General features: G+C 43.8%; 1 protein-coding gene across 2 annotated transcripts in view; it reads right to left on the reverse strand.

Annotated features, from left to right (window-relative positions):
• Nucleotides 1-24,970, reverse strand: part of wdfy4 (WDFY family member 4) — a 351,254-nt gene that overhangs the window by 24,898 nt on the left and 301,386 nt on the right. For both annotated transcript variants that reach the window (XM_063070340.1, XM_063070339.1), the window contains exons 52-57: nt 13,402-13,555; nt 11,313-11,404; nt 9,132-9,344; nt 6,053-6,188; nt 3,484-3,641; nt 860-1,018 (exon numbers count right to left, since the gene is read on the reverse strand). In XM_063070340.1, coding sequence (XP_062926410.1) covers nt 860-1,018; nt 3,484-3,641; nt 6,053-6,188; nt 9,132-9,344; nt 11,313-11,404; nt 13,402-13,555 — 912 coding nt within the window. The remainder of the gene's footprint in view (nt 1-859; nt 1,019-3,483; nt 3,642-6,052; nt 6,189-9,131; nt 9,345-11,312; nt 11,405-13,401; nt 13,556-24,970) is intronic.

The following is a 24,970-nucleotide window of genomic DNA, read 5'->3' on the forward strand; positions in this document are numbered from 1 at the left end:
GGCAGTGGAGGCAAAGTCGTTGGGTGCATTTGGAGGTTGACAGGTTCTTGATTAGTAAGGGAGCCAGGTTTATGGGGAGAAGGCAGGAGAGTGGGGTTGAGAGCGATAATAAATCAGCCAGGAGTCTGGCACTACCCAAGGAGTTATTCAATTCCACACAGCAGCAAGAAACGTCATGAGTTCCAGGTTGTCCCCAGGGAGGCGAGCATGGGAAACAGTGGCCGTGTGGGTTGAGGGTCCATGCAGAAGTCAGAATCAAGAATAGCGGACACTAATTGGAATTACTGCCATAAAACAACAAATTTCACAACATACAGTAGGTTAGTGACAATAAAACTAATTCTGATTCTGAATGTAGCAAACATAGCCATATTGCTGAAGAAAGGAGGGAGAGACAAAATAGGAAATTACTGACCAGTCAGCATTCTATCAGAGTTAGGAAAATGTTAGAATTTAGTATTAAAATATTAGTTAAAAAGGCACTTAGAAAATAATAATAGGTTTGGACAAAGCCACCATGAACTTCTGAAATTTAAAGCATGCCTAACAAAACCACTGGAATTTTAGTTGCACACACAAAATGAACAAGAAACTCAGCAGATCAGCTGGCATCTATGGAGAGGAATAAAGAGTCTATGTTTCAGGCTGAGGCCCTTCATCAGGACTTCTCAGAACACTTGTGATAAGACACCACATAGGAAAGTGTTGAACCAAATCAGAGCATATGATGTTGTGGGCCGATGGATTAATGGATAGGGTATTAATGAATAGGTCATTTTCAGACTGGAGTCCATGAATACTGTGGTGTTTATGTTCACAGTCTTTCAGTGATTTCGATGAGCAAAAAAAATCAATTCACCTCTTTCAACACCATGTTTTTCGATTTTTCTTTGCTGCTCAATATTTTCCATACGCAGATCACGTTACTCGTCCCGCCAGTAAGAACCATGTTGGGCGTTGGGCACGCAGCACACAGGCACTGTCCCCAGTCCGACAGGCATTCAAATACCATCAGGCTCTGTGTTAGCAAGGAGAGCACATTTAATAGTGTGGTCTGGTTCAATATGTGCTGAATCTCTCAGTCCACCTGCGCTTCAAAATGTCTAAAGCAGATTGAGAGATTAACAGATTGCCAAAAACAATCTGCCAGAGGAACTCAGCAGGTCAGGCAGCATCTGTGGAGGCATGGGGTGGAAGATGTTTCAAGTTCCTGCTCCAGAACTGAGTGTAGAGGGGAGGTAGTCAGTATAGAAAGATGAAGGGAACTAGTGAGGCAGGAACTGGCAGGCAGTATTTGGAACCAGGTGAGGGGGTGGTATTTATGTATTTATTTTTATTAATAGATACATGCCAATGAGCCCATGCTACCCAATTACACACGTGACCAACTAACCTACTAATCTGTGCATCTTTAGAATGCGGGAGGGAACCCACATAGTTACAGGGAGGATGGAAACTCCTTACAAATAACAGTAAAACTGAACCTGTGTCGCTGGCACTGTATTAGTATTACATTAACTGCTACACTACCCTGTCGCCACTAAGTGATGGGCAGGTGGATCCAGACAGGGGAGGGGAGGGCAGGAGGTAGACGCCTGTTACTTTTTTCTGTGACTCCGCCTTACTTGGTCAGCGTCACAATTCAATCAACCGCTTCTGCTGCCTGCTGCCTTTGCATTCTGATCTCTGCTGCTTGGGAATCCTACCTTCCTTTGCAACTCGCTCTCCTATGACCACCACAGCTAGCCTTTCACATTGATAGCCTGCACAGAAACCTGACTAACTACGATCAGGCACGGCACAGCAGAGAGTCTCTCTAAATGTTTGTCTTGCATATTTGTTTCATCAATAAGAACAACATTTCAACTGTTAGTACATTAGCTCCATCACCCAGAACATGCCCTCTTCTCATCAAGGCAGAGGACACACACTCAATGATTCAACAACAGTTTCTTCCCCTCCGCCATCAGATTTCTGAATGGGCAATGAATCCATGAACACTCCTTTACTGTTTTTTTGGTCTCTTTCTGCACTACTTATTTAAGTTCATTTTTATATACTTCCAATTGGAAATTATAGTATTTATTAATATGTGATGCAATTTACTGTTGCCACAAAATAACAAATTTCATGAAATATTGCAGTGATATCCTGAGAGGTAGGATAGGGTAGTTGTCATCCTGCAGGATCCAGGTTTGGAGTGACTGATTTACAAGGAATGGTTCAGCAGGTTGGGTCTGTAGCTCAATGAACTTAGAGACAGAGATGATGTTATTAAAACATGGGATTTACAGAGGGTTCAATGGCAAACACTGGGAGGTTAGACTTCCCCACTTGGGAGATTCCAGGACTAGAGAAAGTAGTCTCAGGATAGTAGGACATATGTTTCCTCCCCCAAGGGTTGTCAGTCTTTGGAATTCCTTGTCTGGAGAGTTGTTGACATTGAATCCATGAATAGATTAGAAAAGGAAGTAGATTTTAACTCTGCAAATAATTAAGGGTTATGGGGCAAGGCCGGGAAAGTGGGCTTGATCTTTCATTGTAAGACCATTAGTCCATCAGCCACAAGAGTAGAATTAGGCCATTCGACCCATCGAGTCTGCTACACCGTTCCATCACAGCTGATTTGATGCCCTTACTAATTAAGAATCTATCAACCTCTGCTTTAAATATACCCAATGGTTTGACCTCCACAACTGTCTGTAGCAATGAATTCCACAGATTTACCACCCTCAGGCTAAAGAAATTCCTTCTCATCTCTGTTCTAAAGGGAATTCCTTGAATTCTGGGGCTGTGCCCTCTGCTCCTAGACTCTCCCACTAAGGGAAATATTCATTCTATCTAGGCCTTCAATATTCAATAGGTTTCAGTGAGATTCCCTCCCCCCAACTCTTCTAAACTCCAGCGAGCACAGGCCCAGAGCCATCAAACCCTTTCATTCCTGGGATCATTTTCATGAACATCTTCTGGACCCTCTCTAATGCCAGCACATCCTTTCTTAGATAAGAGACCCAAAACTGTTCACAGTACTCCAAGTCACGATCCTGTTCAGAGACGGAGCAGGTGTGAAGTGACCCTATTTCCTATCCCATAATTTTTGCAATATTCACAAACCTTCAGATCAAACGTCACAAAGATGTGGTGTCCGTCGAGGTTGCAGCTCAGATGGTGGAATCTGACATGAAAGAGTGGAGCATGGAACCAAATAAGGGGAGATGTGGGGAGAGCAGATGGGAGCAGAGGGGGGAGGGATCCAAGTGGGAGGAGTGTGTGGCTGGTGGGCAGATGGAGTGTCTGGAGAGGGTGATAAGAGTGTAGGAGGTGCTGAATGGATTAGCAGAGAGAGAGAGAGAGAGAGAGAAGAGGTTTAGAGGAGGAGCAGGTTACATGAAAATGAAGAATTCAACGTTCATGTCATTGTGTGGTCTCGAAGGCAAAAGATTAAGAAATATTGGCTATCAGCAGTTGATGTATTTGACGCACCTTGTTGTTACCATGGCTTCCCAGGGAGCAGCTGAAGTCATCATAGCCCCAGGAGAAGGTTCTGTTCCAGACAGGTGGCATGAGCAAAGAGTTCTTCTCTACGGCAAGAACTTCCTTCTCAGTGAAGATGATGTGTCCAACAGCTCCATTCATTAACGCTGTGTGAAACGAGAACAGGAAGGATCATTTATTTATTTAGAGATACTGTGTGGAACAGACTGATCTGGTCCAATGTGCCAGACGGCCCAGCAGCTCACTGATTTAACCCTAGCCTATTCACAGGACAATTTACAATGACCAATTGACCTACTAACCGGTACATCTTTGGAATGTGGAAGGAAATCGGAGCACCGAGACAAGTGCAGCCTTTTCCAGAGGATAATTTCCAATTCCTACCAGCCAGCACGACCCTGGAATGATGAATTAGCTTTGTTTATCACATGGACATTGAAACACACAGTGAAATGCGTCATTTGCGTCAATGACCAACACAGTCCAAGGATGTGCTGGGGGCAGCCTGCAGTATCGCCATGCTTCCAGTGCCAACATATCATGCCTACAACTTGCTAACCCACATGTCTCTGGAATGTGGGTAGAAACCAGAGCCTCCGGAGGAAACCCATGCAGGAAAAGGGAGGAGGTACAAACTCCTTACAGAGAGTGATGGGAATCAACCCCCAATCAATGAACACTGGGTCTGTAAAGCGATCGTGCTAACCGCTACGCTACTGTGGCGTACAATACATTGCTTTACATCCTCAGCAAGGAGGATAAATCACAAAGACCGAGCAGGCAGCGCTGAATAACACCTGCAGTGCAGTAATTCTGTCATCAAAGGACGGACCATCAAAAAGCTCAAACTATATTTACCACATGCAGCCTTCTTGCAGGCACAAAACAAAGAAATGCAGCAAAATTCACAAAAGAACCCACACCACAAAGACAGCCATACTGTACATCCAGTGTGTGAAGAAGAAAGAACAAATTGTGTGAATGATTTAAAAAACGCAAACAATTCACAGAACATGGACTGCAGAGACCCCAAAGGCCACCAGCCATGGAGCCAGTTGGGCTCCAGCCGGTCCAAAAGCCCAATGGCTGCAGTCTACAGCCACAGAGCCAGTTCACCTCTGAGGCAAGTGCCGATGCCTACAAGCTGCAGCTGAGGTAAGTGAGGAGTAGTGAGTTCATCCTCCACCCTCAGCCTCAACAATTTAATCATTTTAATCTGGCTTGGTGTTTAAATCAGCCAAACGTCAATCCATTATAAGCTTTCGGGCCCAGGCCCCACCTCCTCAGACTGGCCTGAAGATTCAGTCCAGCCCAAATGACATATTTTTGTCCAATATTTCAGTATACCAGTAAAATGCCAAGTCATACAGACACTTCAAAAGCACACCTCCCAGCAGGAAATTACAGGCTGCAGATTGCAGAGATCACAGTCCAGAAAAAGTATATTTGATAGAATCGTTAGTCGTTCTGTTTGCTGCCTGCAAAGCATCACCGTGTCTCACCAGCGCCATCTTCACAATATCATTTTTAACATCAAAATCAAGTTCTTATAGAATAGTGAGCTTCTGGTACTAAGGAATTCTAAAGCCCACAGTCGTCTGGCCACATGAGAAACCCAGACACCAGTTGCCTGAACCTTTCCTGAAACAGCTGATTGTCTGTAGATGGTCAGGGTTTTTTTTCACTTCAAAGCTTATTTAATTTCTGGATAATATGAGCAGCATGGTATTGTTTTACAGTGCCAGTGACCCTAGTTCAATCCTCTCCACCGTCTGCAAGGATTTTGTACATTCGCCCCGTGACTGTATGGGTTTCCTCCCACATTCCAAAGATGTTCTCGGAGAAGCAGGAGAATGGGATTGAGAGGGAAAATAAATCAGCCATGATGGAAAGGCAGAGCAGACTTGATGGGCCGAATGGCTTAATCCTGCTCCTGTGTCATCTGGTCCTATGGGTTAGGGTTAGTAAGTTATGGTAATGCTATGTTGGCACTGGAAGCATGGTGACACCTGCAGGCTGCTTCCAGCTGTGTCGATCATTGAAGCAGGTGACACTGGATGTTTCGATGTGCTGTACGTGTGACAAATAAAGCTAATCTAATCTCTTTATTGTCAGGGACACCATGAACACCACCTGAAGAGCAGGGAACCCTTGCTGATTCTGTTATATTTAGTCATAGAGTACAACAGCATAGAACAGGCTCTTTGGTCCCTCTAGCCGATGCCAACTCAATCTTCAGCCTAGTTCCATCTTCCTGCACCCCAGCTATATCCCACCAAACCTTTCCAGTCCAAACTTCTCTTAAGTTTTACAAGTGAGACAAACATGACACATTTGCCCAAGATGCATACTTTACAAAGTTGGGTAGCAAGTCTGAGGAATTCTGGCAATAGTCTGCAGATGGTTACCCATACCGCTCACAAACAGCCACGTTGTCGCTGTGATAGACAACAGATCGATTTGCATTTGAGCAGCTCTCATTGATTAGTTTACACACAGTCAGGAGACACGTCAAACATTTTCAGTTAAAGGTTTATAAAACTTTGCTTTTAAATACCTATCACGGGAACAGCAGAGGGTTTCAGATTCTGTAAGTGGTAGAAAAAGGGCTGGGTAGAGGCAGACAGGAGACTGTCCTTCCCTGAGGAATACTTCGCTGGGACTGCACGGGCAGGATGAGCTTTCTTGAAAAGCTGAAAGTAAACAAAAGAGAAGACTTGTGAGTCTGTTTATCAGAAGAAACCTCATCACTTCACAACCTACACAGCAGAGAGGTGGAACTAACACCAGGTGGGGTGAAGGATGGTTGCACAGTAATGTAGTGATTAGCACAACGCTTTCCGGTACCAGTGACCCAGGTTCAATTACTGACGCTATCTGTAAGGATTTTGTATATTCTCCCCTTGACCACGTGAGTTTCCCCCACAATCCCAAGTCATACCAGTTGGTAGGTTAATTGGTGATTATAAATTGTCCCGTGAATAGGCTAAGGTTAAGTCGGGGCGCGCGGCTCAAAGATCCGGAAGGGCCTATTCCGGACTGCATCTCAATAAATAAATAGGATATTGCTGAACACAGCTCTAACTGCCATTTAATTTGGCCTGATGCAGCAACAAGAAACTACAGGCGCTGGAATCGGAAGCAGCACACATGATGGAGGAACTCAGTTTAAATGTCAGATCAAGACCCTTCATTTAGACTGCAGGATGAAAACAAGTGGGGGTGGCCATTACTGGAAGTTCGAGATATCTATGTTCATGCCATAGTCATAGTCATACTTTATTGATCCCGGGGGAGATTGGTTTTCGTTACAGTTGCACCATAAATAATAAATAGTAATAGAAATAGTAATAGTAATATTACTATTAGTAAATAGTAATAGTCATAGAAATAATAAATAGTAATAGAATAGTAATAGAAAAATAGTAATAAATAGTTAAATAGTAATATGTAAATTATGCCAGTAAATTATGAAATAAGTCCAGGACCAGCCTATAGGCTCAGGGTGTCTGACCCTCCAAGGGAGGAGTTGTAAAGTTTGATGGCCACAGGCAGGAATGACTTCCTATGATGCTCTGTGTTGCATCTCGGTGGAATGAGTCTCTGGCTGAATGTACTCCTGTGCCCAACCAGTACATTATGTAGTGGATGGGAGACATTGACCAAGATGGCATGCAACTTAGACAGCATCCTCTTTTCAGACAGCACCGTGAGAGAGTCCAGTTCCATCCCCACAACATCACTGGCCTTACGAATGAGTTTGTTGATTCTGTTGGTGTCTGCTACCCTCAGCCTGCTGCCCCAGCACACAACAGCAAACATGATAGCACTGGCCACCACAGACTCATAGAGCATCCTCAGCATCATCCGGCAGATGTTAAAGGACCTCAGTCTCCTCAGGAAATCAGGTTGGAGGCAACGGAATACAAGGTGTTGTTGCTCCAACCTGAGTGTGGCCTCATCGCAACAGTAGAAGAGGCCAAGGATTGACGTATCGGAATGGAAATGAGAAGTGAAATTACAATGGGTGGCCCTGGGAGATCCCACTTCTTCTGGTAGACCGAGTGTAGGTGCCCAGCGAAGCGGTCTCAACATCTACATTGAGTCTCACCAATATACAGGAGGTCACACTGGGAGCACAGAATACAGTATAAGACCCCAACAGACTCACAGGTGAAGTGTTGCCTCACCTGGAAGGACTGCTTAGGGCCCTGAATGGTAGTGAGGAAGGAGGTATAGGGGCAGGTGTAATACTTGTTCCACTTGCAAGGGTAAGTGCCAGGGGGAGGTCAGTGGGGAGGGACGAATGGACAAGGGAGGTGCATGGGGAGTGATCCCTGCAGAAAGCAGAAAATGGGGGGGGGGGAGAGGAAAATATGCGCAGGGTAGTGGGATCCCATTGGAGATAGCGGAAGTTACAGAGAAACATGCGCCACACACTCTGAGAACTCATCAGGTCAGGAAGCGTGGAGAGGGATGATGAGTCAATGTTTCGGGCCAAGACCCTTCTTCAGGACTGGAAAGGAAGGGGGAAGATGCCAGAATAAGAAAGTGAGGGGAAGGGAAGGGATACAAGCTGGCAGGTGATAGGTGAGACCAGGTGAGGGGGAAGGTGGGTGGATGCAGGAGGGGGCAATGAAGTGAGAAGCTGGGAGATGATGGGGGAAGAGGTGAAAGGCTGAAGAAGGAATCTGACAGGAGAGAACTGTGGACCATGGAAGGGGAAGAATAAGGGGAACCAGAAGAATGTGATGGGTAGGAGAGAATAAAGAATGGGTAGGATTGTAACAAGAATGAGGAATGGAAAAAGAGAAGGAGGGAGGGGGGAGAATTTACTGGAAATTGGAGAAATCAATGCTCATGCCATCAGGTTGGAGGCTACCTATTCAGAATATGGGGTGTTGTTCCTCCACCCTGAGTATGGCAGTAGAGGAGATCATGGACAGACATGTCAGAATGGGAATGGGTGGCAACTGGGAGATCCTGCCTTTTGAGACAAGCAGAACTTAAGTCCTCGACATGTACAATTGCAGTAAGAGACCTTTGCTCCTAAATTCAAAATCTCTTCCAAAGAAGACCATCAAACCATTTGAATTCTTATCTGGCGGATGCATTGCATATTTGCATTCAGTGGCAGGTGTACAGGGATCCCTTTGATCCCAAACTCTCTCCATCGATGTAAGCATCCTATCTGGTTGCAACATTGCTTGGTGTGCCAACTGCTTTGCCTGTGACCAGAAGAATGCAGAAGGTTGTGGACACAGTTCAGCACATTATGGAAACCAGCCTCCCCTCCATGGACTCTGTATATACTTTTCATTGCCTTGATAAGCAGACAACATAATCACATCCATCACTTTTAACCCCCGCCATTCGGCAGAAAAGTCTGAAAGCTCATACCACCAGGATCAAGGACATCTTATTACCCTGCTACTGGAAGACAGTTGAATGGTTCCCTACACAACTGGATGGACTCTTGACCTCACAATCTACTTTATTATGATCCTGAATCTTACTGTTTACCTGCACTGCACTTTCTCGCTCAGAGAAACCTTTCTGGAAATCATAACCGAAAAGGACTAATTTGAACATTTCAAAGAAATCTGTAAAAATATTGAAATCACAAGAACTTGTACCTGTTTAGGAATCTGCCCAAAATTACTGACAAAACCGAGGATGGTAGCTTTTTTCATTGGGTCCTTGATGTTATTAAGATCAACCTGATCATCGTAGAAATAAGGATGGAAAACATTAACTGCTTCAACGGCATTTGGACCCTTCTGCTTACAACCAAATATGAGGTCTATCCAGTGATGGAGACGGGAGGAGACGTAGTCACTTTCCAAAGCCTGTGAGAAGAGAACAGGACAGTGCATGAAGCAGCTCATTGATTTCATTTAGTTCATTTTATTTTAAATGTACTAATTATTGATTGATTTATTTTATTCATTGAAATAATCTTCCACTGGTATTCAAAATCAAATAAACTCAGCAACGTTCTAAGATTTTGTAAATCTAATTTAAAGGTTAATCTTTCATTTGATTAGAGGTACAACACAGAATCCTTCCGGCCCTTCAAACCACGCCATCAGTAACTCACTGATTTAACCCTAGCCTAATAACAGGACAGTTTACAAAGACCAATTAATCTACTAATAACTACATCTTTGGACTGTAAGAAGAAACCAGAGGAAACCCAAGCATTCGTGGGGAGGACGTACAAACTCCTTACAAGTGATGTCAGGATTGAATTCCAAACTCCGACACCCCAAGCTGTAATGTCGTCTCACTAACCACTACGCTATCGTGGCAACCCTCAAGCAGCTGCTATTCAATTTAGAAGAGATGTGTAAAAAGAGTGGGTGGTTGGTAGTTGGCATTGACTTGATGGGCTGAAGAGCCTGATTCCATGTTGTCATAGAGTCACAGAACCCTACAGTGCAGAAGCAGGATCCAGAGTGCCAGCCTGGTCTTCTGCCTAATTCCATCTCCCTGCACCCAGACCGTAGCCCTCCCTACCTCTCTCATCCATGCACCAATCCAAACTTCTCTTAGTCATGACAATTAAACCCACATCTGCTACTTCTGTTGGCTGCTCGTTCCATACTTCTCGCTCTAACTGAGTTCCACTTGGATGGTTAACTGCTTTATACGTGCAAGAGTAAAAATACAAACATAAATGAACCCAAGGAGTGAAATCCAGGCTGAGGTATAATCCATCCAACATGGGCAGTGCTGCTGACTGATTTATAATTACAATAATAAGACAAATTAGGACCAGTTTATTGGACACAAGTATGACAGTTCTACAGTGCTGGCTGTTCATTAGTAAATAATGAGACATTAAATTGATCCATTTGGATGAACAATTAACAGATTAGCATTTGCAAAGGTGAGAGAGGATGTTATTAATCACCACGTAAATCAGCAGAGTGTTTGTGGACAGGCCCAGGTCTACTTAACCCTTGCTCTGCCAGGTGCAACAGGGAATTGTGTGCTCCCTGGCCTCATCAACTTTTCTGACAGTCTTCGCATTGTCACAATGACAAATCATAATGTCATTCTGGTGTAAAGAAAATTCTTTCAAATTCAGTCCTAACTGACAAATTTCTGCCCCTTGCCCCCAGTTCTGGGAATTGCTGTAAGTAATTTGCAAGTTAGAAATGTCCAATATGTTAGCTCTTTTATTAGAGATTTTTAAAATGTAGACACACAGCATGGTAACAATGGTATTACTATAATACTGCAGTGAAATAAGGTGGGATGGCAGCCTAGCAGTTAGGAAAGTGCTATTACAGTTCAACTCATGCCATTGTCTGCGAGGAGTTTGTACGTTTTCCCCGAGACCGTGTGGGTTTCCTCTGGGTGCTCCGGATTCCTCCCACATTCCAAAGAAATTTAGGTGAGTAGGTTAATTAGTCACACGGGTGTATTTCAGCGGGATGGGCTCAAAGGGCCCACTCTACATAAATAAATAAATAGACAGCTGGTTAAGGGCCAGAAACGATTGGCTGGAGGAACTCCGTGCATTGAGCAGTATCTGAGGAAGGAAAGCAATTGCCAATGTTTTGGGTCAAAATCCTGCTTCAGGGTTTCAATTTGAAATGTTAACAGTTCCTTTCCTCCCACAGTGTTGGATGTGGGCTTGATTACGACACTTATTAGAAGTTTGGATAGGAAAATGGATGGAATGGGTACAGAAGGTGTGGGTCAATGAGACTAGGCCAAATAACAGCTTGTCATGAACTGGATGGGCTGAAGGGCCTGTTTCTGTGCTGTCGTGTTCTATGATTCTTTAGTCAGCCAGCAGTACTCACCATGCGATGAAGCCAGATAAATTCTCGAGCGTCACCTTTAGCCCAGGGAGGAAGAATCACATCTCCTAGTGTAGTCCCATCCTGCATAGAACCTGCAAATATATTTAATGCTGTTCGATTCTGATGTTTAAATCCAAGATTCTTTCAGCAGTCAGGAAAGAGGCACAAAACTTGTTGCTTCAAATTGTTTCATTTGGAGTTGATAGAACAAAGGAAACAAATGGTGATGGGGAAGGAGTCTACTAGAGAGCCAAAGGAAAAAACATGGTGCCTAGCATGGTTTATACCACAGGGATAAGAAAAATTCCATTCAAATTTGTAGGTGAGAGACAACCAATTAGAAAGCTATTGCTCAAATAATGTAGTACTAAGTTAACCAATGAGAAAGCACTTATTCAAATAACATGTAGAACAAAGAATCTTCCAGAGCTTTCCTGAATTATACTTAGTATAGCCACTAGAGGCGTATTAAACTGTTATATGCATATTAAAAACTACTTAAAATACATGTAAGTATATAAATAATTGTAAAACTGTGAAGAAAATAACAATTAAACTGTCTAATCTAAGAATTAAACAGTTGGATCCAACAATGCTAATTTACCATTCAGTATTGTTAGCAGGCTTCAACTGAATTAGCACACATTCCACACTGAGAGAACATAGCTGATATCAGCAGAGAGAAGCCATTATGACATGGATGTCTCATGCAGTCAGAGATCCACTAGTTACACTCCTGGAAAAGTTAGGAAAGATTTGCGGTTTTCCAGGGACAGCAACCCGAAATTGGAAAACCTGACATATCTGGAGAGGAACTTTGTGAAATAAAGTTTCTCAATGGGTCGGGTTACCTCATATAAAATTAGAATTAGTCACAGACCAGCAATCCGACTCACAAAGATCAGCACACAAGTATTCAGTTAGTGCCACCATCACCCCCTTGAGCCCCAAAGCTCCCTTGATACTTCCAGGTGTATCAATATGGTGCTGGGCAGGGATGTGTCAGCTGCGGATATAATAGAGCAGTTTCAGGTATTTCAGTCCGATAAGCATTAAATTGCCTTGATATTGGGATGCATTTTAACCTGATATAATACATAAGTCATGCATTAAATCTGTGTAAAGCACATTTTGAAGTGCTTACACCGGTTTACCACCCATTGACACAGGCTGATAGGGTGGTAAACAATGGGCACCGTATGCTTGTCCTTATTAGCTGAGGTATTCAGTCCATGAGACAGGTCTATAAAGCTCTGGTTAGGCCATGTCTAGATTATTGCATTCATTATTCATTCTGGCCAATCCATTGTTGGAAGGATATGGGGGCTTTGGACAGGGTACAGAGAAAGTTTACTAGGATGCTATCTGGATTAGAGGGTATGTGATAAAAGGAGAGGTTAGTGTTGTTTTCTCTGGATGAGTTGGGGCCACAAGGATGTCATAGATTTTTGGTGAACCTCAAGGTCATTAGTTACCCCTGTTTAGCCCACACAGCGCAGAGATGGGCTCCTCCTCCCACTGGGTCCACACTGACAGATGAATTCCCATTCACCTCAATCTCATTTCATTCTTGTCACATTTTGGATGTTGGAGGCCCAATATCAGCTTGTCTAGGAGTCTGGGACAGAGGTTTGGAGGCTAGGAGAGAGCCTGATGTGGGGCTGCAGGCCTGTGTGTGTGAGGGTGACATATGGGCTTGTGTTGCTATTGTTGTCTTGTTCTGTTGTTGTTGTTGTTGTTGTTGCTGCTTGTGTTGTGTGTTGTGTTGCTATCACTTTGAACATACTATGTTGATGCTGGAATGTGTGGTGACACTTGCAGGCTACGCCCAGCACATCCTTGGGTGTGTTACTTGTTAATGCAAATGAACCATTTCATTGCATGTTTCAATTATGTGTGATAAGTAATTCTGAATCTGAATCCTAATCTCATCAATTCCACCCCCCTGCCATTCTATCCCTTATCCAACCACCATGGACAATCCACAGCAGCAAATAAACCTTGCTATCTGCAGGTCTTTGGGCTGTGGGAGGAAACCAAAATGCCCAGGAGAAACCCAAATTGTCACTTGATGATCCATCATACGTACCGAACTCCAGCTTGTTGTGGTTGAGCAGGAACTCAGGCAGGGAGAAGAACTCTGGGGTGAGCTCCCTCACGTCGCTCATGTTGTCCCTGGATGATGACTCCCACTCCTTCTTAATGTTGAAAAACATCCTGTCCGCCACGTCGAAACTCCCTCCCTAGAGATAGAATCACCGAGTATTTACAGGACCGGGGGGTGGGGGGCATTCAACTCTTTGTGTCCAGATTAGTCCCTTATTCCCATCAATTCCCCACTACCCTGAAGCTGTTTTCTATTCCAATACTTATCCAGTTCTGTGTGAATGGTGTTACCTCTAGGACTTGCCGGGATAGTGCAATCCAGGCTCCAACCTTTCACTGTGGAAAAATGACTTCCCTCATGTCAGTGTTTGCTTCTTTTCCCAATCTCCATGTCCTACTTCATGACACATCCATCAATGAGAATAGCTTCTTTATCCACTTAGTCCATATCTCATGCCAGTCCTCTTTATAGAAACAGAGCAGTAGCAGGCCCTTCCAGACCAACGAGCCCAAGCAGCCCAATTACACCCATTTGACACATTAGCCTGCAAACCCATCAATCTTTGGAATGTGCAAGGCAACTGAACACTCGGAGGAAACCCATGTGATCGTGGGGAGAACATAGTAATTCCTTACAGACAGTGGGCACTGGCTCTGTAATAGTACTACACTAACTGCCATGCCACCCTTTCGCCCCTTAAGACATTCAGTGGGCCAGCTGCCAACCCTGGGGTAACTCCGCTATGCACTTGCCTCCAGTTCCAAAGGAATCAGCCTTCCACCACTATTGCAGCACACACAAAATGCTGGAGGAGCTCAGCAGGTCAGGCAGCATCTATGGCAGTGAATAAACATTTGATATTTTGGGCTGAGACCCTTCTTCCGGACTGAAAAGGAGCGGGGAAGATGCCAGAATAGAATGGTCGGTGGAGGGAAGGAAGACTAGCTGGAAGGTGACACGTGAAGCCAGGTAGGTAGGAAAGGTCAAGGGCTGGAGAAGAAAGAAGTTGATAGGAGAGGAGAGTGGAGCATAGGAGAAAGGGAGGAGGAGGGGAACCAGGGGACGTGATAGGCACGTGAGAAAAGGTAAAAGGTCAAAGTGGGGTACAGAGGAAGGTTTTTTTTACTGGAAGGAGAAATTTTGGGGCACTTCTCTGTTTTCATGGATGTTTGCGAAGAAAAAGCATTTCAGGATGTATATTGTATACATTTCTCCGACATTAAGTTGGACCTTTGAACCTTTGAAGTCTATATTCTCTGTTTCCTATAATTTAACCAATTTCCTATGTCCACTGTCAGTGGCTCTCTCAGCTACAGGCTTCAATCTTGATGACAAGCAGATCTCTATCCTAGAGTTCTACAGAGTGGAAATAGATCCTTCAGCCCAACTGGTCTGTACCTCTAAAGATTCCTATGTAAGCTAGTCCCACTTCCCCATACTTGGCCCACATCCCTCTAAACATTTCCCATCCATGTACCCGCCCAAGCAAGTTTTAAAAGTTGTTAATGCACCTGCCCCAACTACTTCCTCTGGCAGCTCATTCTATATACTGACCACTCTCTGGATGATAAAGATGTCCCTCAGGTTCCTAATAAATCTCTCCCCTCTCAACTTAAACCAATAACCTCCAGATCTTGGTTTGCCTACCCCAGAAAAAGTACTGACTGCAGTCATCCTATCCATGCCCTTCCTGATTTTATGCACCTCTGTAAGGTGACCCTCATTCTCCTATGCTCCAATAAATGTCCCAACCTGCTGAACTTCTTTCTATAACTCAGTCTCTCAAACCCCGGCAATATCCTTGTAAATCTCCTCTGCATTCTCCAGCGTAATGATTCCTTCCCCTAGCAGGGTAACCAAAACTGAACACAATATTCCAAATCCAGGAGGCACAGTAGCGTAGCAGTTAGCATCATGCTTTGCAGCTCCAGCAATTATGATTGGTATTCAATTTCTGCCGCTGTAAGGAGTTTGTACGTTGTCCGTGTGACCGCATATGTTTTATCTGTTTGCTCTGGTTTCCTCCCACGTTCCAAAGATGTACGGGTTAGGATATGTAATTTATAGGCGTGTTATGTTGGCACCATAAGAGTTGGCATTCTCGGACGGTGTTGGTCTTTGACGTAAATTGTGTGCGTCTGTACACTGCAACACACATAAAAGTTGCTGCCTGGCCTGCTGCGTTCACCAGCAACTGTTATGTGTGTTGCTTGAAATTCCAGCATCTGCAGATTTCCTCGTGTTTGCGTCTGTACACTGCTGGGAGACAGTACCATCGATTGCTGGACATCGTTGCTGAGGGTCTCGGACTATAATGAGTGAATATGCTTCTTTGCTTGATATTTTGAATTATGTGACTCATTATTTTTGAATGTTTGTTTGCTATTTTGAATGTTTTGCACCTTGGCTCCAGAGGAACACTGTCTCGTTCAGCTGTCTCAAACTTAAGGATTGAAGGGCGCCCATTCAGAACAGAAATGCAAAGAAATTTTTTTAGTCAGAGGATGGTGAATCTATGGAATTTGTTGCCAAGGGCAGCAGTGGAGGCCAAGTCATTGGGTGTATTTAAGGCAGAGATTGATAGGTATCTGAATAGCCAGGGCATCAAAGGTTATGGTGAGAAGGCGGGGGAGTGGGACTAAATAGGAGAATGGATCAGCTCATGATAAAATGGCAGAGCAGACTCGATGGGCCGAATGGCCGACTTCTGCTCCTTTGTCTTATGGTCTTATGGTCTCTATGTATGGTTTAACTGATAATTAAACTTGATTTGATTTGATGCAGTTCACTGAGTGTTCTAATGCTTCAGTGTACATGTGACAAGTAAAGCTAATATTTAATGCTGCCTCACAAACATCTTGTTCAACTGCAACTTAATGTCCCAACTTCAGTACCCTGAATGTTGTAGGCTAGTGTGCCGAAAGCCTCCTTCACCACACTGTGTCACCCACTATCAAGCAACCATGTACTTGTACTCTATGGTGTATTTTCCTTTCCAGATGTTCTGGAGAGCCATGGTATGGTGTTTCCATTCACTGACTTTCATTTGGAGACTCCACTTTTGCAACATACCACCATAGCCAGCCTGCTTGTTCCAACATATTTCAACCCCCATCTCCAATAAACAAAAATATTCAAAGACATGAAAAGTGGAAACAGATTTTAAATTTCTTTTTCCATATGTACTGGAGTTTCCAGGAGATTAATATTTCATTCCTGGAAACTGTGAGGCAATCCAAAAGGCTGCCAGACCTTCATTCTTTGACAGCTCCTCACAACTGGAAGCCTTATCATTCAAACATGATATGCAATGCCTCAGAAGGTTCAGGGCCAGAAGCCAGAAGCTTGGTCAAAGCCTGGACTGAAGACAGCTTTGGAGGAGGATGTAGAGATAGAGTGGCAGAGATGGTTGGGGAGATGGCCTCACAGAGTTTAGGGGAATTTAAGGGTTTATTATTGTCACATGTACCAAGGTAGAGTGAAAAGCTTGTCTTGCATACTGTTCATGCAGATCAGATCATTATAGAGTGCACTGAAGTAGAACAATAACAATGCATTATAGGGAAGTGTTAGGAGACAAATGAGGCCATCAAGGGATCTGAAAAGAAGGAAAAAGCCCTACTTTATAATAAGCTATATATTCTTCTACAGATCTAACATCTAAGATATTTTGAATCCATCAAGCGGTACCTGGGTAGATATGCTCATTCTAATTTGATCCTGACATCTGTTCTGCTTGTGTAGTTTAAGGAGTGGTTTTTATCCTGAGACCTCTCTATATTTAATTGGGAAAACTCAGAAAGTGACCCCAGTTAAAAGTGGGCGGAGACAAGTCTTGCCTCTTATGCTTTACACAATGTGATCACAGTACTTACTATGTGGACAATAGAGTTTACTTACCTGTTTAGGCTGCATTCACAATTATGGGAATCTCATTGAAACCTATCAAATATTGAAAGCCCTAGACAGAGTGGATGTAGAAAGGATGCTTCGAATAGAGGGAGACCCAACAAGTAGAGAGCACAACCTCAGAATAGAAGGACATCCATTTAGAACAGAGATGAAGAGGAATTTATTTAGCTAGAGGGTGGTGAACCTGTAGAATTCATTGCCAAAGACACCTATGGAGGCCAATTCACTCGGTATATTGGAAACAGAGGTTGACAGGTTTTTGATTAGTCAAGGTGTCAAAGGTTACAGGGAGAGAGCAGGAGAATGGGCTTGAGAGGGATAATAAATCAGCCATGATCAAATGGCAGAGCAGAAGTGATGGGCTGAATGGCCTAATTCTGCTTCTGGAGGACCTGAAATTGATAGCCCTATCAGCAGATAGTCATTTGAGGATCACCTGAAGACCCAGAGATGACTATGAAAATCTGGAAGGGTGCCTTAAGAAAATCTGTCCCATTAAGAACTCACCCCTAGTTCCCCCACAGTAAAGTATTGTTTTATTGTTCACCTTGAAACAACGCATATCCCTGGAATGTATTCTCAAATGAAACATCCAGCCCACCACAACCATGATCTTCTCCCTAAAACCTCTCCCAGATCACTTCCACTACTTCCTCACCACCCTGCCATTACTCCCTTCTTCCCAAATTCCCTGACACCACAGACCCATTCTTGTTACTCCCACTCATATACCCTCCCACCCCCAGTTCTCTTCCATCCATTTCTTTGTCCTACAACTTGCAAAGACCTGCATCACCTCTTGCTATCTGCCTCTGAAACTCCAAACCCATTCCAACCCATCTCCAGCAGCAGATCCTCTCCTGATCCGATAACCCACTCCCAGACCCTATCCCATCTCAAAACTGCTCACCCAATCCAATTACTCAAAGATAAAATAGTTGCTTATTTCTCTACCTGTACCAAACACCTAATTCCTTCATAATTGCTAGAAACTACTGAATGTGAGACTGCAGGTCATAGAATCATTTCAGAGTTGTGGTGATTGAAGTTATTGATGCTCATTCATCAGCCTGATGGTTTAAGTTATTGATGCTCGTTCATCAGCCTGATGGTTTAAGTTACTGATGCTCGTTCATCAGCCTGATGGTTTAAGTTATTGATGCTCTTTCATCAGCTTGATAGTTCTAGGGTAGGTTATAGGACTTTTTTAAGAGAAGTTTGGATAAGTACATGGATGGGAGGGCTATGGTCCAGGTGCAAGCTGATGGGACTAAGCAGATTAATAGTTTGGCAAGGAATAGGTAGGCTGAAGAGCCTGTTTCTGTGCTTTAGTGCTCTATGATTCTAATAACAAGCAAAGATGTACTGATGCTGGAATTCTGAAATAAAAGCAGGAAATACTGCAAGTACTCAGCCCGAAAGTTTAACAACTATGAAGCTGTAATCTGTTCAGCTGAAAAAACTAACCAGGCGATGGTGTTGGTTCTGTGACCACAGGTATGTCAAGGTCACCAGAACTGATGATCTTTTCCTCCAACCTCATTGATTTTCTCAGTGCTAGCTTTATTTGTCAAATGTACATCAATGAAATGCGTCTTTTGTGTACTAACACAACCTAAGGATGTGCTGGGGGCAGCCCGTAAGTGTCGTCATGGTTTTGGTGCCAGCACAGCATACCCACAACTTATTAACCCTCACTGTACATCTTTGGGGTGTGGGAGGAAACCAGAGCACCGGGAGGAAACCCACATGGTCACGGGGAGAACATACAAACTCCTAATGGAGAGCGGCAGGAATCAAACCCGATCGCTGATCATTGGGACTGTAAGTGACTGTACTAACCTCTATGCTATCAAACCCATTGTTAATTTTCAATGAGGTTCCCTTTCTGATCACCTTCTATAGCTCCTTGGAACATGTCCCTTCTCATTTTTATGGTATTTCAATCTCTCCGGCACCCCTAGGCCATTTATATTAAATTTTACCAGTTACACTCAACTCCATCTCAGACAATTTTTATTACATTTTATTGTTCATTTTGCAGCTCCTTTAGGCGTTCATTTTTTCAGTGAATTTCTTTATGGTCTTTAACTCTCCAATGGCACTGCTAAGAAAACAAATCTTGTCAAGTTGGACAGTAGGACAATAGTTTTGTCATTCTCCTGGACAAGTGGACATTTAATTGATAAGAAGACATCGCTCATTTTCAAATCAGAAGACAAAGGAATAGATTAATGCCATATGGCCCATCAAGGCTGCTCTGCCATTTCATCATGACTGATGTATTATCCCTCTCAATCCCATACTCCAGTTTTCTCCCCGTAACCTTTGACGACCTGATTAACCAAGATCCTATCAACCTCTGCTTTAACTACACTCAATTATTTGGCCTCCACAGCTGTCTGTGGCAATGAATTCCACAGATTCACCACCATCTGGCTAAAAAAATTCATTCTTATCTCCATTCTAAATAGATGTCCTATCCTGAGGCTATGCCCTCTGGTCTAAGACCCCCTCCCCCCTCCGCACCCCCCCCCCCGCTATAGGAAACATCCTCTCCATATACACTCTATCTAGGCCTTTCAATATTCTATAGATTTCAATGAGATACTGCCCTAATTCTTCTAAACTTCAGTGAGTACAGGCCCAGAGCTATCAAACGTTCCTCATACAATAAGCCTTTCGTTCCTGGAATCATTTTCATGAACCTCCTCTGAACCTTCTCCAATGTCAGCACATCCTTTCTTAAATAAGAGGCCCAAAACTGCTCACAATACTCCAAGTGAGGCTTCATCAGTGCTTTATAAAGCCTCAGCATTACATCCTTGCTCTTATATTCTAGTCCTAACAGTGCTAACAATGCATTTGCCTTCCTCATCAATGACTGAACCTGCAAAGGAACCTTTAGGAAATCCTGCATAAAGATTCCTAAGTCCCTTTGCACCCCAGATTTTGAAATTTCTCCCCGTTTAGAAAATAGTCTATGTTTTTATTCCTTCTACCAATGTGCATGACCATACACTTCTTGACACTGTCTTCCACCTGCCATTTTCCTGCCCATTCTCCTCATCAGTCCAAATCCTTCTGCACCCACCTGCTTCTTCATAACTACCTGCCTCTCCACCCATTTTCATGTTGTCCATGCCCAGAGAGAGGTCAATACTCTATATACTTTGTTTCTGGGTGACAAAAGTACCCCTGAAGTTCCTACCTTAAACTAATGCCTCCACCTTAGCTCCCATCTTAAACTTATGCCCTCTAGATCTTGGTTTGCCAACCCTCAGGAAAACGATGAGTGCTTTCATCCTATCTATGCCCTCCTGATTTTATGCACCTCAGTAACTGACCTCATTCTCCTACACTCCAATGAATAATGTGCCAACCTGTTCAGCTTCTCTCCATCACTCAGTACCTGAGTGTCGGCAACATCTCACCCACCCCCATTCCCTCCCCTGCTCAGACCTGAACCTCAGGCTTAAGCATCAGCTTCCCCGAATCACCCAATCAATATGGACCTGTGGCCACTCGATTCCTTATAAACTTCATTCCTTTCGATATCTGTGACTGCCTGCCATGTCATTTTCATTGCCAGTGTAGGATAGATCTGTCCAGTATAGTTTAACCTCTAACCGTATTGCAGACTGTAAGACCGATTCACATGGGAACCAGTTTAATCTTAATAAGCCAAGGGATTTTTTTTTGTGTGCAGAGATGAGAACGTGGAACTGAGGTTAAGAACAGGCTAGCCTTTATCTATTAAATGGTGGAGCAGGTTTGAATGACCGAGTGGCCTTCTCCTGCTTCTAATTTATGTGTCTGCACTCAGATTGCACACTGCACACTCGATGGAATATGTCATGGCCAATGCTACACATATGTGCATAGTCTATAAACATGTACTGTGTTTAAAGTCTTCTCAGTTCCTCCAATGGTACATCTGGAGAGAGTTTAGTGTTTGTTTTGTGCTGCACTCTAGTTATACTGCAGCAGGTGTTGGTCCACCAAAGTGTGTTTTCTCTCGAACATATTCTCCTGCCACAGCCCCTTAGTTAACAAATTACCTGCCAGATTCCTTAGTTATACCACTGCCTAAGCAGCGAGGGCCACACAAACCACCACTCATTGGCCCTCCACTGTTCAATTGCAGTACTGTCCAGTTACACAAATGTTCACTTGCACGACTGCTCACTTGCACTACTACTCCGTTGCACAACTGTTCGCTTGCACTTTGCTGCTCATTCACTAACAAGTCAGGTTTTCTATTCATTTCTCCATTGAAAGTTCACAGAGAGAGGCCTGGCAGGAACAGGGAGAAAGGGCATCAGTCTCTAGATGCATTCAGGTGAAAACTCTCTGAGCTCAGGTGTGGGAAGATCCAAGTCTCTCTGAGCTAGAACTGAGAGATTCCATTCTGGGTAAAACCCCAGATTACCCATGGAGCTGACAGCCAGGGGGGCTCAGCAGCAGGTGATGAGATAAATCCCAACAGTGAAATTCTAGGTGGTCTCTGTTCTTGTCGAGACCCTTCGTCAGGAAGGATCTCCTGATGAAAGGTCCTGGCCTGAAACGTCGACTGCACCTCTTCCTAGAGATGCTGCCTGGCCTGCTGCGTTCACCAGCATTTGTTGTGCGTGTTGCTTGAATTTCCAGCATCTGCAGATTTCCTTGTGTTTGGTTTCTGTTCTTTCTCATTTGGTTCCTGTATCAGCCCTGTCCTGCACATATCTACTCCTCACTGGTTCTCACTACTCTTTCCTCCCATCTCTCTTTCTCTCCCTCAACACTTTACCTCTCTAGGCTATCGTGTGGCACCTCCTTCCTTTCAACACTGTGTGTCTATCTACAGGGGTTGCTTTCTCCATCTCCACATTGCCCCCTCTCTCTCTTACAGACATGAATGGGGACACACACACACATTCTCTCCCTCAGACACTCTCCTTCACACACACACACACACTCACTCTCTCTTCCTGTCTTACACACACTCCCCCACTCACTCCCTCTCTTTCTGCCTCACACACACTCCCCCACACTCACTCACTTTCTCTCTCTCACACGCACGCGCGCACACACACAAACACATGCTCTCTTTCTGTCGCACACACTCACCACACATGCACTCTCTCTCTCTCACACACACACACACTCCCTCTTACACACACACATATACAGTCTCTGTTACACACACACAAACACTCTCTCACAAACTCTCTTGTACATGCACATGCTCCCTCACAAACATACACACACATATACACTCTCTGTCACACACGCATTCACTCTCTCTCTCACACACACATACACTCTCTGTCACGCACACACTCTCTCACACATACATTCTCTCTCTCTCTCTCTCTCTCTCACACACACACACACACACACATACTCTCTCTCCCACTCACACATACACACATTCCCTGACTTGGTTCCCCTCCTCCGGACACAGAACATGCTGCCAACTCGCATCTGAATGCAGTGAGCAGGTCTCAGTGTCTGTGCACTGCCCCACCTAGTGGTGAGTTGAAAACTGGTAATGATCAACTCACCTGGTAGGAAGGTTCTGTGGAAAGTCAAATTCAAGCTAACATCTGGACATTGAGCTAAAGGTTAAACTCTTTCCTTTATCACTACTAAACAGTAACAAACTGGACTCTATAAGCAGTAAATAAGAGAACATTACAGGTGGAGTTAAGCACACTGATTTTATATTACAATGCCATTATTTGGTGTTTTTTCCAACTAAAATAATTTAATCAAAGAACAGTTGAAATTCACATGACCAATACTGCTCCAGAGACAGTAAAAACTAATCAAAAAATTCCAATGAATTGACAACACACATGTAGGCTGATTAATGATTTTAATAGCCAACTATATATGTTTTTACCTCTGTGGATATTTCTTAAGAATTTTTTTATTAAGTTTTAATAACCAACTCTGCCCAAAGATTTTTTCAGCTTCCCTGAGCTTAATGCGGTGGCTCTGATCTGTATACGCTGGAGGACAATGGAATCTAATCAATGCAGCGGGGCGGAGGGGGGGGCAGGTGGCAATGCTTGCACACAATTATGGATATTGTTAATATTTTGATATTAAATAGAAAAATTGCTAACAGGCAATGATAACAGAAAAAATATTAAGCAAATGGTGAGTGATTTAAAAATATCAGCATTTGAATTTCTTTTCACTGGTCCCTTCACTCTTTTTAACTGTCTGAGAGACTATTGGCCAAAATATTCTCCACCCAGCAGCCCTCGTGTTCTTTGAGATGATATGCCTGACGACATGACTACTGTTGGCAGGATTTCAGATGGTGATGACAGGGCGTGCAGGAGTAAGGTATCAGCTAGCTGAGTGGTGTCACAGCAACAACCTTGCTGTCAATGTCAGTAAGACCAAAGAATTGATTGTGGACTTCAGAAAGGTAAGGTGAAGGAACACACAACAGTCATCATAGAGGGATCAGAAATGGAAATGGAAAGAGTGAGCAATTTCAAATTCCTGGGTGTCAATACCTCCGAGGATCTAACCTGGACCCAACAATCAATGCAGCTACAAAGAAGGCATGACAGTAGCTAAATTTCATGAAAGGAGTTTGAGGAGATTTGGTATGTCACCGAAGACACTCACAGATTTCTGCAGATGTACCACAGGAAGCATTCTAACTGGCTGCATCACCGTCTGGTACGGGGGTGGGGGGGGTGGTGCTACTGCAAAGGATTGAAATAAGCTGCGGAAGTTGTAAACATAGTCAACTCCATCATGGGCACCAGCCTCCCCAGAATCCAGGACATATTCAAAAATCAATGCCTCAAAAAGGCAGCATTCATCATTAAGGACCCCATTTCCCAGGACATGCCACCATCAGGGAGGAAGTACAGGAGCCTGAAGGCCCACACTCAATGATTCAGGAACAGCTTCTTCCCCTCTGCTATCTGATTTCTGAATGGACATTGAACCCTTGAACACTACCTCACTACTTTTTTTAAAATTCCTATTTTTGCTCTACTTATTTAATTTAACTTAATATATATACTCACGGTAATTCACACTTTTTCTATTATCATGTATTGCATTGTACTGCTGCCGCAAAGACGACACATTTCACAACATGTGCCAGTGATGCTGAACCGGATTCTGAACTTCATTTTCTGACCTTTCATATCCATGTACCTGTCCAACTCTCATTCAAAAGGTCATTGCACCTGCCTCAGCCCTTCGTCTGGCACCTCATTCCACAGACAGGACCAGTGTGGAAAGATGAAAGAACAGCTCGGCTTGTCACATGTACATCAAAATAGTGAAATATATCGTTTGCGTCAAATCAAATCAGCGAGGAAGTTCTGGGGGACAGTCCGCAAGTGTCACCAAGCTTCCAGTGCCAACATAGCATTCCCACAATTTATTAACCCTGTATTGTGGGAAGAAACTGGAAGACATGGAGGAAACTTATGTGGACAGAGGAAGAACATACAAACTCTTTCCAGCCAAAGGTAGGAATCAAACACAAGTGGTTATTGTTGGCAAAGTAAAAACAGGGTAAAACCACTATGTTACTGTCTCCTTCTGTGCAAAGAAAAAGTTGCCCCTCAAGTTCCTATTAAATCTTTCCCCTCAAAAAATAATGGACTCACATTCA

Source organism: Mobula hypostoma, chromosome 18 (genome assembly GCF_963921235.1).
Source record: "Mobula hypostoma chromosome 18, sMobHyp1.1, whole genome shotgun sequence".
Taxonomy (NCBI): domain Eukaryota; kingdom Metazoa; phylum Chordata; class Chondrichthyes; order Myliobatiformes; family Myliobatidae; genus Mobula; species Mobula hypostoma.